Below are 20,283 nucleotides of genomic sequence, written 5' to 3'. Positions count from 1 at the left end.
TTTTACATCCTCATGTCTTTCCTATTGCATGTCCTCAGTGCACCCTCATGTCTTCCCTCCAGTATTTCCTGCTCCAGCAGCTACTGCCCTATTTAGCATCTGTTTGAGCAGAGGAGCCATGTTTTGGGGCACTGGGGGCTGTTTCCATCTATAGCCAAGTCAGCTGGACCAGCCCAGGGCACGCCGCTGCTGCTGCCCTCCAAATGCTGCTGTTCACAGAATCACAGAACAGTGTTGGAAAGCACCTCTGAAGATCCAACCCCTCTGCTAAAACACATTCACCTAGAGCAGGTTGCACAGGAACATGTCTAGGCAGTTTTTTTAATATCTCCAGAGAAGGAGATTCCACAACCTCCCTGGGCAGCCTGTTCCAGTGTCCTGTCAGCCTCACAGTAAAGTTTTTCTTCCCAATACAACTACTTAGGCAAGCCAGTTTCTGCAAACATAGAAACCTTGAGCTCTTCAAAGCCATTATGTGACTTTTATACAAAATTGCAGGATCTTGTCCTAAATTAGGTATGCATGAATACACTGTTCAAATTCTTTTCATCATTCCTGCAATAAAAGGACTTTTAAAAAATCAGTTAAGTTGTAATTATTTAGTAATTCAATTAATTTGAAATCCCTGAATTAATTAAATTGTCAACACTATGAATCATTCAACATAATGACTAATAACTACATCTGGTTTTTAATACAGCTTACATACTGATACTTCTTATGACATACTCCCAGTCCTAAACTGTACACAAACCATATCAGTAGGCAGATGAAAAGATGCTAAAAAACCAAAATATGTGCTGCAAATTACCTTTTTGAAAGGTGTTATTTTAAGGAGTCTTCTATTCTGAAATTTTATTTATCAAAATTCTACCAAAGTGTTCTGGAAGGAATATTTTTCTTCATTGTTTCCAGAAAAAAATAATTAAGGCATAATCAGTTGGAAAAAAACAGTGCTACACCTTATTTTTGTTCCACTATATTTAGAAGTCTTGTTCTCCAGAGCCAAAACCATAACAGCTAATGACTTCCTAGGAACACTAAAATTCACAGAGCTAGGAAAGCCATCAAGAATCCATTTAAAGCCATTTTCCACCTAAAACAATTTCATTTCTTAGATTAATCCTTTGATAAATTTCTCACTTTGGTGGATATTGAATCCAAGATCTTCCAAATCTTCCTCTCACATTTATTGTCTTTAAAATTATGTCTCATTTTCTGCATTTACCTTTCAGCTTTCATCCCAATATGTTCTTCCTGTGTTTAGCTGTAGTCTGTTTTCAATTCCCACATGTTTTTGTCCTGAGCTTCAGGTTCAGAGGGAGCTCAACATTCGGCCAAATCTTCTTGTCTTTCCTGTCTTTCTGGTTCATGCCTTGTCTTTACAGACTATTTACTTTCTTCAGTTCATTTTTCTACTAGGCTAAAGAACTTATCTTCCAAGCCTCTGAATTTGTTGAAGACTGACTGCCAGAAATCCATGGATTTAATTTCCTGTTCTTCCCTTCCAAAGCTTCATAAACCTTAAGCAACTGCTCTACAATTTATCTTTCTCTGTTGTTTTGTCAACAGTTTCTCCTTAATGCCTAGTAACAGATGTAGCAGGTTCTCTGGTGGTTGCTTTTTCCAAAAAAATGTATTTAAAAAAAAAAAAAGTGTTATGCATATTCCAGTAATTTGCTGCATAATTCACTGGGTAGTTAAAATCTCCATTGCTACCACAGGAGTGGGCATTCTGTCACTTCCTGTCAAGATGTCCAATTCTCTTTCTTGCCCCTACTTTAGTGTTATATTTACACCTCAAACTTGTCCCTATAGCAGGAGGCCTAATAGGAACCTCATGGTTCCTATTATTGGTTCCTACATTTTTCATGGACCCTTGTCTGGGTCCTCCCTGGTTTTCTTCTCACCGAGCCTTTGGACCTGCTGCTGACCATCCCCAGAACTGCCATTAGCAGAAACAGATGGAAAAGCCCTGGCAGCCATCAATAATATCTCACTTTCATGCTCCTGGAAGCTGGCTGCTCTCCACCATATCAGGTCCAGATGACAGTGAGATGTTTCCATTTCTCACAGGACAGAATTACCTGCAACCACCACTGCCATCATTTATTTCCTCTTACAAACCTTGTTCCTGAACCTCACAGCTTTGGGTGACACAGCTTTTTCTTTGTCCCACAAGCTAGAGTGGCCTTGCCTGCTCAGCTACACCATTTCTGAATCAGAGGTTCTTGGTGTTTAACGACTTTATAGTCCCTCTATGATATTTGGACATATGGGTCCAAACTTTTGCCTGCAGGTATACAGAAAGTTAACAGATAGCCAAAGCACTTTATTTCACCTTTAATTCTTTATTGACTGCTTTCTTAGTTCATAATATCTTCAATTAGATAGGAAAGGGGAGAGGGAGAGAGAATGAAGGAATCCTCTTCTAGAATGAAGCCAAATAAGTCAGTTTCTCTTATGATTTAAGAATGAAGCCTTGAATGAAGACAATGGTGCTACAGACTCCTGCACATAGGACAGCTGAGGGACAGAGTGCATAGAATGGTGCACATTAGTAAATTATACCCTGACTTTGTCCCAAACCTAACAAGGGTTACTGCGTTGTCTTTTTGAGACTGTAGTCATAAAATTAAGTCAGCTGTGGGCAATATATTCAGCTCACTTTCATACACACACTGAAAGCCTTGTTACCAGGGCCTCACAAAGCATCTCTTGAAAAAGGAATACAAGATGCTCTTTGTAAATAAAAGTTCATGCGTCTGAGAAATGAAGTCATTTTCCAAAATCGCAATGAAAGATATTTTTTTTTTTCAAGAGACGAAGAAAAGCTGAGAGGGGGGACTTGAATGAAGTATCTGAATGAAATATGTTAGAGAAGCCACTTAGTCCTGTTAGCCCATGGCACAGCCAGGCTGTGTCCCTCCTCCTTCTCCTCCTCCTCCCGCCCACAGCCTCCCCTCCCCCACGTCAAAAGGAAAGGTTGGTCTATCAGTTTTTTAAACAAATTTGGCACCTTTCTGCCTTCCACTGAATAAACTAGAGATGTTAAAAAATAAGCAGTTCATAAAAGTCAATGTTACATGTGGAGCAGTTGGATGGAGTTGTGGGGGGGAAGAGAGTATGGAGGGGGAGGAAAGAGTGACCTCACTTTCTAAATGGCAAAGTTTGAGTGGGAGGGTCTCAACACGAAAGGTAGAAAAGGGAACGATGTGAACATGTGAAGGAAGCCAGAACACCAAGCAGAGCGTCAGTCTGTATCCTGACAGGGGGAGATAAGGTGGCTGGGGAGCCAGCGGTGCTTTCCTGGAATACAATCTCTGTTTGACACTCTCTGCTTAAGCACTGCCCATCTGTATGTTATTGAGCTGGAGGCTCTGGGGAAAAAGAGGAGCCACAGGCACAGAGACTGAAAGAGGGAGGCAGCAAAAGCGCTTTTCTTCCCTTCTTTCCTTTTTTTTTTCCTCTTTTAAATCAGGATCTGGTTAGACTGCCTTGAAGTGCCACATCTGGAAACTGAACACTGAAAGAAAGTTAAAATAACTGAGGCACCACTAAGCCAAGGGGGGCTGATTGCAGAAGAGGGTAAACAATTACGGAGACGCTAGAAGACCACTGCTGGATGTAAGGGGAGGAAATGGCTTTGATCTCCGCCTGGCCCCTCATTTCTCCTATATTATTCTTTTTGAGATGCTTCTCCTGCAGCACAGCCTCGAGTGAGGGAGGTGTTTTTCAGTTTGACATTGAAGGTAGCTCAGCGGTCAGCGTGCAAGAAGCCACTATTATCAGAGAGCAGCAGCAGGCAGTAGCTACTGGAAGTTGGGTGCCTTTTGCTGAGGTACAGTAACTCCCTTCTCTCTCTAGTGTCTGCACTTTTCTGCTTTCATCTGTCTGTGTTGCAGCTCCCATCTGGTTAATGTTAGCTTTATCATCCGATCCTTAAAGCGATACCAGAGGATTTTTTGCGGGGGGTCTGAAATGTTGCATTTCGGGACTGGAGAGATACAGACTTAAAAATGTACACATGCCCTGCGTGCTGTGAGCTGACAGCTGCTATACTTTGCAGTGAGGCTGACTTAGCCTGTCTCTGACTTTCCTGCCAACATACCTAAACAGGCCTGTCCAAACAGAGCTATTTTACAAAGGTTAACTGTCACAATACTTTTCTGCTTGCCTTGTTGTAGTTTCTGTAATTGTAATTCACTTAAACTTCCAGAAAGTGACTGTCTTTTGCTGGCAAACACTGTACTGTAGAAGTTTGGGCTTTTGTCTTTGAATGCCACCATCTGAAGTTCCTTTTTACAATGAGAGCGGGGATAATAAATCAAATGTGTGTAGGAAACTGCCTTGAGAGAAAACACCTGCATGGATTTTAAGACTTCCAAAAAGTATGATGTTGGGATTAGTAACAAATGAAATTAGAGAGGTCTGAGAAGAAATTTGATAGTAGAAATTTTTCTGCAACCCCTGTGTTTTGGAATTGGTTAATGCTCCTTATTTTAGCAAGGCTATGTTGGGAATGGACTACTCAAAATTACAGCTTGAGAAAACAATAAATTACTCTGGCATACACTGGGGAGGAGGGGGCAGTAATGGCTCATGCGTGGGAGATGCAAAGTAGGAAGCAAATTGAGTTACATAAGGTCATGGGAAGAGAAAGAGTAGTTCTTCTAGCATAACATCCAAAAATGAGGTTAGATTAGCACAGCCATGTCAGTGTGACAATATCAAGATTGCAATCTCTGATACCACAAGGCTAATTTTCTCCCTGCACTCCAATAGGCAGAACTAAAAGCCATGGAAATAAGTGCAAAAGCCCTTCATATAGCTGGGGTCACCAGGAGGCTGGGCAGAGCTCATCCCCCTGCTGCAGTGGCTCCAAGCAGCTGGACAGCCTCAGGAAACACTTGCCCCTTCTGCCAGGGGCTCCACACGAAATATGACCTGTGTGAGAAAACTGGAGGCTAAATCCTTCTCTGCTCAGTGTAGGGGCTCTCGGGAGCCATTCTGGGCTTGGACAGGCTCCATGACACGGGATGTACAGCTCCCCTCCCCTGGCCTGTGATCAGCCCCTGGAAGCTGTATTACCACCTGTTGCTTACAACACGGGAAGTCCCTCAATGAAATATCTAATTTAAGAGCTGGATGGGTTTTCTAGATGATTTTTACAGGATGATAGGTGTAAGTGATTATTATTCTTTCTGTATATGATTATGTAGGATACTTCTCCCAAACACACTCTGCACATTGCTTCACTGTGATATATTAGACTTTACCTTGGGAAAACGCTGTTACATATTGGACATTGCAGAGAAATAACACTTTAGTCTCCTTCACCCATTTCAATCATCCCTAATACTTCATTTGTACAGTCCAGTCTAATAGACTCACTAACTGTTGTTTGATCTGGCAGTTTACTTTCAGCTCCCTCAATGGCAGCATTTAGACTCTCGATCTCATATTATGAATAAATGACGCTGCCTGCTATCATCACGCCAAGGCACTCAGCTGCAGGATGTTACAGTTTCATGAGGAAGGAGCCAGGATTTCAGGACCCTTTGCTAGCTGCAGAATCACCTTACTATTGCGTCTCATGGCCCACCTCCATAGCAATTTCCAAGGATGTCCAAGAGGATGCTCTCTCTGGATAGGGCTGATGGCTCTGTAAAATAGTGTGAGTCTGCTTACCCATTGATCCATGTACACAGTTGGTAATAGGAGGTGGGGAATGGGCTTTAAGCCTGGAGGTTGATGCAGGGGTGAAACAGGGATGCTCTGGTAGTCTCTCACCCAAAGAAAGAACATTTCCTTTGGTCCTCAGACATCTTCCCTCTCCTGCAGATTACTTTCCCTACCTCGGCCCTGGGAACAGGGTTTATTGCAGCAGGTTTGAATTAGCTTCTTTCGAAGTCTGAGTTCTTAACTTGCAGCTCACGGGGAACCACAGAGTAAACTCCCTTACACAGCGTGGTTTGATTCAGCTCTTTCGTCTAAATATTGACTCAGGCCTACAGCTCTCCTGAGCAGACAGAAGCTGTTAGTCATGTTGAATAGTGCCAAATTATACAAAGGGAGCAGATTTGCAAGGAAGAGTTGCAGAGGTGCAGGTGGGGCTTCATGGTGGACTGTGGTGCCAGTCAACCACGACATGAAACACACCACTGTAAAGCCGGAGCACAGATCATAGATTCATAGAATAGTTTGATCTGGAAGGGACCTTAAAGATCACCTAGTTACAATCTCCCTGCCTTGAGCAGGGATACCTTCGACTAGGTCAGGTTGCTCAACATTCCATCCAACCTAGCACTGAACACATCCGGGGATGGGGCATACACGACTTCTCCAGGCATTCTGTCCTAGTGCCTCACCACCTTCACAGTGTGAAATTTCTTCTTCATATCTAACCTGAATCTACCCTTTTTTCAGTTCAAAGCCATTACCCCTTGTCCTAGATCTGAACGGATAGAAATTGTGATGTTTCAGCATGTGGGGCAGGTGCTGCACAGCATAGTTAGAGATTCTGCTCTACACAACACCTTCAGAAATCAGCAAAGTCTGAGATTGTACTGGTGGTAGTTTCCATGCTGTAGCTGGTGGGATGTTCCAAAATCTCAGTAAGAGTTTGATATTGTGAACCTATAGAACAGAAGACCCCAATTAATGTAAACACATATCAGTGAATATTTTTCAGTTTCCCACTCATCTTCCTTTCCCATGTTTGGCAACTCTAAACTCAAAGGAACTGGGAGAAGTGTTTTAAAAATTCATAATTGATATTAATGTGGAGTTTTTCTATGCCTTGAATTTGAATGAAAGCCTCTTGATGTCAGAAAGAAGTGGACTAATTACATTTTCCATGTTATGGTAATATGCCATACCCACTCAAAGAGCAAACTTTGGACTTTAGTAGCATCTTGGGCAATATCTAAGATCTCAGTGCCCTAGCTGTTAATTAAGATATGATCCAGTTCACCTAATCATGTGCCTAATTTAGGCACGTGGATTGGGCCTAAGCATTTTCGATTTCAATCAGTCACTATCTTCAAGTATAAACTCAAATTCCCAATACAGTAATGGAGACATTGGTGTATTTAAACCTGTAAACCCTAGTGGTCTTCCCCAAAGACTGTCAAAGGAGCCTCTTCCTCTTTAAGGAATTTGTTGCATACTCACTTCAGGACAGCTTTATTAATCAGCTAAAGGCTGAGGCACAAAATGTGGATGTTTAAATTAACTCGATTAGATTCCACCCAGTGAAATGTAATGTTACCTACATAATGAGCACTGGCAGCGATCGTCATGGAATAATACATCTTGCTCTCTGCCTCTGTTTCAAGGTTATAAATTGCTTATAAATCGATGAAAGTTGTTCAGAGAAAGTATAATGAGAAGGACTAAAATGTTAGGAAGAAAAAATTAACTTCTTGTCTAAACACATACAACACGGACCACAAAAATTTTAAAAATAATAAAAATAACTTGCTAGTCTAGGAAATTAAGGTCTCATCCTATGCAATAAACAGAAACTGAGGGGGACTCAGTTCAGAGTACAATTTAGTTACAAATTTTAATTTTAAAGGTAATTAAGCACTGAAGAATTTATCCATTTCTATCAAGAGGCAGATTAACACTCAGTCAAGTACTCAGTTTCTTGTATGCTATTCAAGATGTTGAAGTTCCTTGGCTCACAAACTCAATAATGGGACATGGGGCAGATGTTATGGTGCTGAATCTTGATGTGTATGGGAGTGAAAAACAGAAGGAGAGTGAGGACAAAGCACTGGATCAGCTCATCAGTATGAGCCAACCACAGTTGGTGGCGTTAAGTCAGAGACTGATTTTTCCAAATAAGGATAGATTTTTTAATTATTTTTTTTTGTTAATTAATTAAGGAAGATTTATCAGAGATGGAAGCAAAGGATTTAGAACTGACAGACATATCAAATGAAATAAAGCAAGTCAGTGGCAAACATCAGAAATCTTTGCTTTGGGGATGCATTCCTTAGCTTGGGCATAGCAGAAGGAAAGGGAAGGGTAAGACACTTCCATTTTTGGTGAGGAAGGGAGTTAAAATTGAAAACCAGAAGTAACTTCCCATAACAGTTATATCCCACTGTCAAACACATGCCTTTAAAATAGGAGACATCTTGTACATTGCCATTTGTGTCTGAAGCCCACCACTGTCAACATTTGTGTGCAAAATCCACTGACATGATAGTTTTAATTAGTTCCTTTCCTTAGAATATTTCCTTCTTTATAGAGTCTAAGGTGAGAATAAACTGGTACAAGACTTCAAATACTAGAGAGCATAGCAAATGATTCCCTGTGATACACGTTGTGCGGTCAGTCATTTTAATGTAAAATGAATTGAAGGTAGCACCCAGAGAAAAACTCATTTCCCTCTGATGTAAATGACTACATGAGGTCAAGAAAATAGCAAAGACAAACCAGTATAGGAGATGTGTGGGAAGGATTAATGGAAGGGAAGACAGGTATTCTGTGGAGACCCTTGCCACGCAACAAAAGATAATATCATATGTCCTCTATGGAAAGAAGAGGTGAAGAAAACAGTGGGAAAAGAAGTGTTCTAAAACAGTAAGGAGACAAAGGAGATTTAAAAATTAGAACAAAAATGAGAAAATCAAGGCCTTAAGAGTAAAGAAAAAAACCAAAGTAGTTGGGACAGGGCAGGAAGCCAATTCCAAGAGTGAAAGAAGGCATGATACCGTTGGACAGATGGAAGAAGAAAACTGTTTCCAGCATCAGTGTTTCTGGCTCAGAGGAAAGACGGAGGGGCAAAAGAAGTCCTTTAAAGGAAACAACTGTAGTCAAGTCAAGCTTGTTATAGTTAGAATGACATGTGACAATCATCTTTTTTTTCCCACCTGACTTCTACCAGTGGCTGCTGATCTAAACTTTCAAAAGCAAGAAACAGTATTTAGGGTGCTTTCTTTATGGTTGTCTAAAGCGATAAGCAATAATCATCACAGAACCTGTGACAAACTCACCTCTCTAAAATGGCTCACACAAGCTATAAAAAAAAAAAGAGAGCCAATCATAAGTTCCAGCCACTTGTTAGCAAAGACTCAAACTATCTCAAAATTGCTTCACCCCTCCCCCGCAAAGGTTGGAACAGAAAGTTTTGCAGATTGTTTAGAGAAACCACAATTTGATCTTTACTTGTGACATTAATCTGTGCAAAACAAACTAGCACTAAAAGAAGCAGTAGAATACCTAATCCTGAGGTGTGAGCCAAAAAGGGTTTTAGCTTGACAGAAGCCTTTATATTCTTTTAAGCTAATGGGAACTGCATCTATCTTTAAAAAAGCAAATCTTTAAATGAATTCATTTTAGACCCTTGAGGTTACGTTAGGTTAACTCCCATAATGGACAATTTGGATTTCTAGCTGCTGGGTTTTTTTCTGGTACAACAAGGTTATGTTCTGAGAAATGTCTGTTAGTGGGGAGGAAGTTTTACTGCAGATGTTTGTGATTCCAGCTTAAGTTTCTCATCAAAGCTCTAATGAGAATCAGCTGCTTGGAATAGAGCCATCAGACCCCAAACCTTTTAAATCATAGGAAACTGAAGGAAATGGAAGCACAGAACAGAGAGATGGCTAGTGGGAAACGTTCTCCATTTCAAGAAGGTGCATAAAGCACCCACGAGAATAATGAAATTTAAACTCCACTGCTGAGAGTTCCCACAATGTTCTGGGCAAGTACTAGCAAAGTGCCCCCAAGCTTATTCAGGGCTCTGAAAACCAATAAAAAGCGCTTCATGCCAGCTCTTATTCATGACATGGGAAGCAAGGAAGGAATTAAAAGTCTAGTTTTTCCAGGGGGCATGAGACGGAATAAAAGAATTTGTTTCTGAAGGAGAACTTGTCCTGATTTAAACTGATAACAACTAGAGGTCCTAGTGTTCAAGAGCTGTGTAAAATAGGTCCAGTGGCTGAGTAATATGTAACCAGCCACTGATCATTTACAATTTGCTTCTGAACTTAGATTTCAAACACCAAAATACAGAAACTCTTGTTTTTTATATTTTAATTGGTCCTCTTGAACATTTGGATCTTTTCCCAGTTCATTTTCAGACACCATTATGAGCTGAGGATGTTTGGGTCATGCATCCTAATGCAAGATTCAACAATTGCTGAATAGTACTGTATACAAAGCTGTTAGAGCTCTACAGTTTTTGAAATCTAGTTCTTTGTTGTTAAATGACCTCAAAGACATTTTCCTAACTATCAGTCAGGATACATCCAATGTGAACTTGGCAATGCAAACAGAAAATTACTAAAATGGAGTAAATACTATCTGGTTTTGTCTGGCTTTTTCTTCTGGTTTAGCTGTACTGTGCAATCCTTTAGGTGGTTGTTTTCCTAAAATAAATACTTCAGAAATAGTAAAGTCCTTTTTTCTTTTAAGACAAACCAGCAAGAAATCATGCTAAAATCCCAGATTCAAGAGTTACTGAGATACCTAATATGAGTCAAAGAATATTAGAAGGGTGTGAAAACTATTTTAGAAATTACTATTCCAAGTTTGCAAGAATGAAAATATTATTTTTTTAAGTCATGACATATTGAAGCCAGGAAGCATGGGAAGAACTGGCACACTTGAATGTTAATTTTAAACCTGAATAAAAAGACTACCTGCATGAACAACTTTCAATATGATCTATAATGACATCTATTTTATCTAAAACTGTAGGGCTCTGAAACATTGTTTGACTCTTTCTTCCAAACAAAAATTATTAAAAATTAATTCATTCAGACTTTCAGGATTGGGGTCAGGTGTCTGAAGCACATGGAACCAGCAACCAGCACCTAGGCTGGATCATTTTTGGGCTGCATTGTACCCTGTACCTTGTACTTCATACTTGTACCTTCATACTACTGTATGAAAGGCCTCCTGAGTGGCAAGAGATGAGCAGATTTCTTCTCTGCCAAGGCTAATGCAAGCTTGGTATGTCCTGGGGTTTCTCACTGCCATTTTCCACTTCCGAGCCTGGATGATAGCCTGTGGAGAGCAACAAGAGAACTGCCATTCATGACTCTTTTGTGCTGTGCTCCCCACTCCGGGGTCCATGGACCCTTCCTTGAAAGCACTCCATCGAAGAAAGCATTTGTCCAGAGAAAATCTCCTCCAGTATCCAAAAGAGAAAAAAAGGACAAGACCTGGCAGAGCAAAACACTGTGCAGCCACCCCTATCTCAGCTCTTAAAATCCTACACACGAAAGTACTTAAGAAAAGCTAGCACAACTTGGCCTGTTGAAGGTTGGCAAGGTCTCCAAAGCATCAGTACCTGGAACAGATCCATTCAGGGAGAGGTGGGCAGGTGTTGAAGGTCTAGACATGGTGTAAGGTCAGAGGGGATTTGTGTGCTGTACTCAGCTTTTTGCAGGTGTGTGGTCTTCTGTGTTTCTCTGCTTCTCATCAACAGTGAAGATTGTCTGCAGAGGCTCAGAAGAGTCTTTAAGGCACTAGCTAATTACTTTTAAGTGAGATGAAAACAAGGGTTTGACCAAGGGATTTTTGTGAGGGATGAGGAAAGAGACCATTTTTTATTTCTTTTTCTAGATGTATCTATTTTTCCTCTAATGTGAGCCAGAAATAAAATAATTTCTTCAATACCAGACCATGCCTGTGATGAAGCGAGCCAAGAGGCCATAAGAGGTAGGGGAAGGTTATCCCTTCTCCCTAGCCCTGACTTTTCCTCAATTCTCTCAAAGCACAGCCTCTGTCTGCTTCCATGCTGGATGTAAGGCTCCTAAGTACAAAGCTAGGCTGTTTCAGTTCTTTCCTTTTCGTTTGCAAGCACTAGCATCATCAAGGGGGAAACCTTATTTCTAAGAACAGCCTTGAAATAGGGCACCTTCCCATCAGCCATGTCAAGCAGCTTCCTGCTTTGTCCACAGTTAAGCCATCCTTGGGAAGGTGAGGTAGATGAAATCTTTTTCTTTTGATCTTTCCTGTTTTTCACACTGTGACTTGTGTTTTGTGCTAACACGCTTTTAAATTGGTGCCATAGCTACTGGTCAAGCAGATCACTGTGTGTCTCTACTACAATTCCAATGTTTCAAAGACCTGCAAAATCAAACTAGGAAATACTAAAAATCTGAGGTGAGAGGAATTCCTCCAAAAAGGCAGAACAAAGAAACCTTCAAATTTACTCTCAGTTTTAACAGTGTCCTGTGAACAAAGTCATAGCTGCTTTAAGGGCCACCTTTTCTTTTTTATCCCTTGAAAATTTTTGTGTGTATCTGGAAATCTCTCAGGGAGTGCTGTAGTTTGACAATCAGTTATGTCTCACTGAACTGGGGCACTCCCGGGAAGAAACTATGACTCAGAGGTAGTATCTCATGTAAGTGTGTGGTAAGGACTGGGTGGAGGGTGGTTGATGAGGAAACAGCATAGAATTATTTACCCTTTTTCCTGTAAATTGTTCTCCTTGAATAAACTTGCCATTTTGTTTGGAAAAAAAATATAAAAAGGATAATCAAATAGCTAACTTTTCAATGGCAGATTTTGTATTTTCAACAGTAAGCATCTATAAGAGTAAAATTTTTACTTAGTAGCTGTAGTACAAAGTACATTAGACCAGAGGCTGGCACTAATCTCTGATCCTTAGCCAGCTTGCAGACAGCTAGAATATTTTAGCCCTTCCCCTTTTTGGAGAAGAATGCCTTATAAGCAGAGGCTTTGTCTTTCCCACTGTATATGGAAAAAAAATGACTATCCACTTCTACAGAGAATGCCTAGCTGAGAAACGTTTATGTTGGAACCAACCCCATCTCTGCTGCTGAATGGCATTTTGTTTTCCATTTTGACTGGGGAAGGGGTAACAGCTTGGAAACATTTTCAACACAGGAACTTTTTTAAAATTATATTCAATTATTTAGTCAAGATAATAAGTAATGTTGTTGCTCGGCATAAAGCCATCTGCCTTTCAGCTTTTACTTGTTTTTGGAGAGTCACCATTATTCTGTCACTGCTACAATGGAGTCGTACACAAGTACACTCAAGGAACAAGAATATTGGGTGACAGTGGTCTGGGAAGAGGATCTCTTGTAATTTTTCCCTGTTGTCCATCCTTCATTTTGCTTATAGGTTTGGGGTTTACCCTTGTGCAATTAGTCATATTCATGCTTTCTCTGACTGTTAGCTCTATTATGCAATAGAGAGAAAGAGAGGTAATTTTTGTTCAGTAACTCAGCCACCAGCAGGATTTTACCTAGAGTTTCATTCTTGCTAGTTTTAGTTTCAGCAATCTCTGAGCTCTTTGTCTAAAACTTTGGGAAGCTGGTTTCCATCAGAGTCATAATCTGCTGTCTATTATCATTAAAAATAAACTTCTGTTTTGGAAGCTCATGAGTTGATAACTCCTCAGGTGATACATAAATATTTCCAGTTGTCAGTGATAAGTTAGCACCTGAAATTTTTAAATCAGGCTATTATAAAGTTAGGGGTTTGCCCTATCTTCCTTAAGGCAATCACAATTTTTTCAGTAAATTCGGAGGAAAGCTCAACCCTTCTGTATCTATAAACAACGGAGGTGTTACAATGTTAACTTGCTGCTTAACACAGCAACAGCTGGAAAACCAGACTAAATTAAGGCATCAGATATATTTTTTAGCAGCTGCAGGTTGGCCAGATGTAGTATGCATGGCTCCAGGCCAGCTGAAGCCCTGTGCTCTCAGGTGGGAGCATCACTGGGGATGCAGACAAAAAGAGTTAATTTAAAGATCTACACACAGAGGATGACAGAAAGGACACCAGTAACAGAAAATAAGGCTTAATTTATCTCATCATTCGTTGAACAGCTCATTTAGTGAAAAAGATTACAGATTCAAAACCAGCATCACTGCTTTATTTTTCGTTTGAAGATTCAAACTACTGAGCTTCACGAAAGCATACCACTGCAGCTTTAATGAGTATTTGATATCACTTATCTAGAAAACTCAATTTTTATATTAATTTGCTCAGGAAAATGCACTCAATTAATCTTTAGGTTTCATTGAACCTGTCTCATCTTAGAATTTAATTTAAAAAAATCAGAATACGCAACAATATTGGGGGTTTTACGGAATGACTATTTCTGCAAGAAATAATTTGCTTTTACATTTGTAAGCTACATAACGAACTAGAACACTAGTTATTGTGTAATTCACATAATTGCTTTAGTTTGTAATCTCATTAAATGCAATTAGAACTGAGATATCTATCAAGTGGATAAAAAAATTATCAGCATTGTGCTCATAACTGTTCACCTGCTTCTAGTTAATTCTTAATTTACAACATCAGTAAAGTATTGGAATTAATAAATATTTCACAGTTACTAATGTCAGAAATTTAAGAGAACAATACAGGGACTTAATATATTACACCAGAGTGCTTACTATAAAGCCATCATGAATATTGATTTGGAGACTATACAGAATAATGTGTTCTTTTAGAAATGTTTACAATTTAAAAAAAAAAAAATTGAAATTGTAAATGGCGAATTTGCATCAGGTTTCTGCCCTTGAAATGGTAAATGCTGCAGAGTAGCTTTCTGCATGCAGACAGTTCTCTAACAGCTGTGGTGTCCATTAAATTGTTTAATTAACTATCTAGGTATGATGTCATACACTGAATAAGTTTATCCAGTAATAATAGTGAGAATGTGACCTTTCTAGTTCCGAATAATTTAATACCATAAACCAGAGGTAATGAAGGCTTATAGAAATTATAAATAGAACTTGGAGGCCTAAGGGGAAGCTGGTGAGCAAGCTTGTTTGTTTTTGATTCTCTAGCATTTTGAGGCTTCAAAGCTCAGGTAATTTTTTAAAGAAAACAATAGAGAAGAAATAAAACTGCAGAGCAAATGTCTCCTTTTGTCTATGTGTGGTGGAGTACCTTATGGTGTAGAGCAGAACTTCCAGCCATTTCTTTTCATGATGACTTTGATGGTAGAACATGTCTGTTCAACATGTCAGTTACTAACTTCTGAGGCCTTTTTCTGCAGAAAAAGACAAAGATCTTTCGGAAATGTCACCTCGTAGGGATTTATAGATTCGAGTAAAAAGGCAGTCTTGAATTTGCTATTACTCAAGGTCTGGGAATTTGAAGTCCATTTATTTCTTCAAACTTTAACTAGAGTTAAGCATGACAGATCTTAGAGAGGGCATCACCAGGACATTTTATTTTCAAAATTAGTTATAATTTAACTCAGTAACTCACAGCATCCACCCCCATAACTAAGACCTGTCCCAGGAAGATGCATGTGGCAAACTTAAGAGAAATTAACAGGGTAGGTTCAAAGGGCAAGATATCCATAGAACTAATGTTATGTGTACCTTCAGTAAGAGCTCCAGGTCCTTACTAGTTTCTTTCAAAAAGAGGAATATATTTTAATCATTATACATAACAAAAACAAATACCCTGAATGATATTTAACGAAAATAACTTCTATCTCAAATAGATTTTTCCATATTCATATTTCCTTCTTCTTATGAATTGAAGAAAGTACATTGTCTTTAAATATCTTAAAAGCTCTCCTACAAAGTTAGTTTCAACTTTTCATGTGAAATTGTAACACTGAAATGGAATTCTTTCTCCCTAACCTCTTTGGCAAATCTTTTTTATCTATCTGGTATGCTTCGGCAGTAAATCCTTGCAGGTCACTCATAAAAGTTGCCCTCAAATACCAGAGTGTGGTCTATCCTTTAGAAAGTATGGAGGAAAAAAATGAGAAAGATGGCACAATGCCAAGCACTGTTGTGTAAGTATGCAAATGGCTTTAAAGTACCTCTGTTTAGCTAGAAGCCAAAAAGACTCCTTCAGTACTGAATTAAAAAGACTGGAAGTCTAGGGTCCAGCAACAGCTTTATATTCACCACAGGCAGCTGATAGAAGCAAATTATGACTACCAGAAATATCTGCCTATATAGGGATATTTGTTATTCCTGGTGATTCTGACTAGTTCTCTTAAAAGACATGAAGTTGTTGACTTGTGTCACTGCTGTGGGTACATCTCAGCACAGTCCCAGACAACCAGCTCTGGGTGGCCCTGTTTGAGTAGGTGCATTGGACCAGATAACTTCCAGAGGTCCCTTCGAACCCCAGCCATTCTGTGATTCTGTGTGATTATGGTTGCTATTCCTTGTTACAAATAGAGAAACTGAGAAATGTTCAAGGTCACAGAAGAGATGAGCAGAAGAATTCATTTTCTTGAGTCCAAATATCCTTATGAATGTAGTTATGAATAAAGGAGCTTATGCACAGAAACAAGGTGATGAGTTCTTATCTGTTCAGTGAGAAGGAATATTTTTTCTTACCTTAATTTCAAACAACATAATGAAACTACTGCTGTGAAGATGTCAGTAGATTAGAGGTGAAGGGTAAGTTATGAAGCGTATAGAACAAGGTGCAGGGAGTGGCAAAGTGGAGAAGACAAGTAGGAGAACAAATACAAACCAGGGCAGGGAGGACATAAGCATCAATAGAGAACAAGGCAACAGCAGATGGACTGTGGGAGGCAATGCAAGCAGACGGAGATCCACAGCCCATCAGCATAATATTCAGATGCTCCATTTATAGAAACAGTCCAATAAAAGTGCAGAGGAGTCCCCATAAGTGTCAATGAATGACCTGACCTCCAGCTGGCAATTGCTATAAGACTGCTTAAGTGACATTCAAGTATTGTTGCCGGCAATAGAGACATGTAATATAGACAAGAAAAAGTGGTAACCTATACATAAAAACTAGAGTGAATGTGAACTATAAATATAAACTAAGGAGCCATGGATTTAATCAATGCCTCACTGTATATGAAAGGACCTGTTGGAACATGCTGTCTATAGCAAACCCAGCATTGCTACAAATAATCACTACACTTTTGAGGAAACTGTAACTGCACAAATCTCTATCCATATGTTATTCTTTCTGCTTTGGCAAATTCAAATCCATTCCAATTTTGTTGGACACAAGAGCCAGAAGAAATTGATAAATAATTTGCAACGATATAGTTATTATTGTGAAAAATAGCAGAGATATGAATGACAGTTAGGACAATACAAGAGCTGTCATCAAATATTTGTATATAAAGAGCCCAAGGACACTTTCTAGAAATATTTCCTCTCTTGCCTCAAAAAATCAGAAGAAAACAAAGCAGAGTGAAATTAATTACACAAACTTTACTTCAAGTTTTACATTTCACATAGGATCCATCAAATCATCAAATCCTTTGTCTACATGCCTATAGCAGTTAGATCAAATGCAATTGTACAGATGATCCTTTTGGCAGGTTGGAGGTTGGTTGTTCTAGTATCTCACCACCTAATATCTAATCTAATTTGAGATACCATACCTGTAAAATATGTACTGTGTGCTGGGGACAGAGCAAAACAAGCGTAGTTCTAACCTTCATCAGTTAAATTCATCCCAGAACTTTTTTAACAGTGTTTCTCAGGTGCAGTCAATATGGCATAAAATTTACTCCAGCAAGAGCTGGTGAGCTAGTGCCAATGAGTTCCTCATCCACAGAAGTGGTTTAGGTATGAAGTACACTGGAGCATCACACACTGCTTGGATGAGAAGAACACTGGCTGGATAAAACATGAGATGGGGATAAAAGCTTTCGTCAGTTCATCCCCTGCCAGAAATAGGGCTCCATCTCCATGAATTAAAGACATGTCTATGTAGACCATTAAAACCAGAGCATTAATTAATAAACACCCTTTCAATCCAGTAAACAATCTCTGTTGGGCCCAGTGCTGCTGCCTATGTATCCACAAATGGAGGAAATGCATGTAGGTTTTCCTACCCACTGACCCTACACAGCAAATGCTGTTCATAGATGTTCTTGTGAACATGTGAGTCCATGCATTCAACCCTTGTCCACCCCATGTACACACACAGTTTTAAGACTGCCTGCAGTCACAAATATACTCCTAAATGCTACTCTTGCTGAATACTAGAGCCAAAATGCAACCTCCCGTCGGTAAACACCTTTAGTGCAGGCAATAAAGTGAATGGTGTCTGTGTAAGATGGCAAAGAGCCCAGGGCTCCTGAGTGTGCTGCTCACAAGCAGTGCGTGCCAGCATCGAGCTACACTTATGCATAGTGTGTACTGTACTTCTTCTGGGGTTTACATTTTGGCAACAAATGGAGCGAAGTTTCTCCTGCAGGTCACGGAGGACAGTGGGGCTCAGTGCTATTGCAGCTCTTTTCGTTTGCATAAAGTTTCCCAGCAGACTGAAGAAGAACTAAACCTTTGTGTCTATGCTTATGAAAAACATGTCTTCAACCTGAGGAATTTGAAACGTCTGTTACTTTGGTCCCAGGAAGCAAGAAATTGTCAAACGTCCATCAGATTACAACAAACACTCTGGTTTTTAAAAGTCCATATTTAAACGTACTGGAAGTCAATTATGTTCTGAGCTGAAACGCAGATGTAGCAGTCATGTTGGTGCCTTCAGTACTTTCTTTCTGAATTAAACATCAGAACTAGACTCATATATCTGTCCAAAGTACAGAAGTTTACTTTCTAGTTTACGCTTTCCAAGCATGGTTAGCCATACAATGTGTGCCTATACAGAGTGGATTTAAGCTAGCATGTCCATGGAGACAAATACTTTGTTTATTTACATCCCAGTTTGGCAAAGAAACCTGTGCCTTTTTGAGGGGACTAGAATATGTCCTTAGAATGAGGTCATGCTCCTTTCTGTACTAGAGTTTAGCTGTGTAGTTATTCAGGCAGTTTTACTCAAGTCATAGCTCTGCAGATTGCCAAAGTCACTCACAGCATCAGAGCTCTTCTTCCCAGCTGTATCTACAGTGCTTAATTGCAACTCAAGCCAGGAACAAACAAGATAACACTAACATGATGGCAGGACCAGTTTCACTCTCAGTAAAACGGGATAATCTTCTATCTCACAGTCACACTTTGCAGTGAGTACGGAGTATTTTGGATGACAAGACAAAGTCTTAATAATTTCTTAGAGATTTATTTCCTAAATGAGTTCTGTGCTGTCCAAAGTCATCAAGCTGAAGCAGGATTGAACTACTAGCAGCAATAAAATCAATTTCTAGATAGTAAATGTCCCGTGGTATTTTAAAATTCTTCATAAGAATTCATAAGAATTAGCTTCACTAAAGGTGCTAGCATATATGTATGCTTTCTGCCTCCCAAAGAAGAAAAATCTATCTCAGAGACTGGCTGAAAACATTTTGTTTACAGATTTTTGACACCTGACACGCAATAGGTTTCATCTCCTCAGACTCTTTATGCAGTACAGACACCTATCTGTAAGCTAGCCCTGCAAGCCTCCCTTTGCAGTCAGTAGAGAGCAAAAGACACAGCTGACTTAATTTAGACGCATTTTAGTACAGACGGAATTCAACAACACAAAGGGTGTTTAGCTGGCTTCTTCCCATCTGGAAGTTCCCATGTTGGTGAGTCCCAGTCTGCTGTGGTTTGGGCTTCCTACGCGTGCAGTCCCACCATCCAGCTGTGAAGGCCACTGGCCAGGATGCCCCCGCACTAGCACGGCCACAGCTGTGTTAGCAGAACACTGCAGCTGGGGCACAGAGTTTGTTTAAGGTGCAGCCTGGGACTGTCTTCATGGCTGACACAGACGTGTCAGGAGGGACCTGCTGAATGCTGAAAATTTGGTACGCTTTCTGTGAGCACTTGGCTTGCGGCTGAGCTTTTCTGAATGTGAAAACCCTATTGTAGGTGGTAAAGACCAGGAATCTTCAGAAAACAGTCCTACCTATTCTGAGGAAACCAGAGACACTGGGTGAGCATTACATGTACAGTAGAGGACTGCTTTCTCAGACTTATTTGTCTAACATTCTTATTTCTAATAAATAATTACATCAATGAAAAAAACGGAAGGTATTCGATCAAGAAACAATCTTTATTTTTAGAAAGGGCAGTAGGCTGCTTATCTCAAGTTGGCCTAAGCAAACAATCTTCAAAAAGGCCTCAGAACGGTGGCTGCCAATTCTAAATACTGCTCTTAAAAGAAATAAACAGAAGCAAGCACGTTTTGGTTGGGTTTGGAAATGTCCCCAAGAAGCAGAGGGTTGTTGTTCCCATGGCAATGCCATGCACTTCCAGCAGACTGGTCTCTCTTTTAGACACAGACTTGAAAACAGGTGAGGGATATTTAGAATATTCGCTCACCCCGGTATAGCAAAAGACGGAGAGTTTCAGGCATTAGTATTATGTTGAGTCTTGAACTTCTGCTTCATGGAACCATACCTTCCAGAAAAGCATTACACCCTAA

General features: G+C 39.9%; 1 protein-coding gene across 1 annotated transcript in view; it reads left to right on the top strand.

Annotated features, from left to right (window-relative positions):
• The first annotated feature begins 3,230 nt into the window (after positions 1 to 3,230).
• LAMA4 (laminin subunit alpha 4) overlaps positions 3,231 to 20,283 on the top strand; it is a 102,901-nt gene continuing 85,848 nt past the window's right edge. Inside the window, exon 1 of the mRNA XM_009564843.2 lies at positions 3,231 to 3,841. Coding sequence (XP_009563138.2) covers positions 3,641 to 3,841 — 201 coding nt within the window. The 5' untranslated portion in view covers positions 3,231 to 3,640. The remainder of the gene's footprint in view (positions 3,842 to 20,283) is intronic.

The sequence above is a fragment of the Cuculus canorus genome, chromosome 3, assembly GCF_017976375.1.
Source record: "Cuculus canorus isolate bCucCan1 chromosome 3, bCucCan1.pri, whole genome shotgun sequence".
Classification (NCBI taxonomy): domain Eukaryota; kingdom Metazoa; phylum Chordata; class Aves; order Cuculiformes; family Cuculidae; genus Cuculus; species Cuculus canorus.
This window is presented reverse-complemented; position numbering and strand designations above follow the sequence as displayed.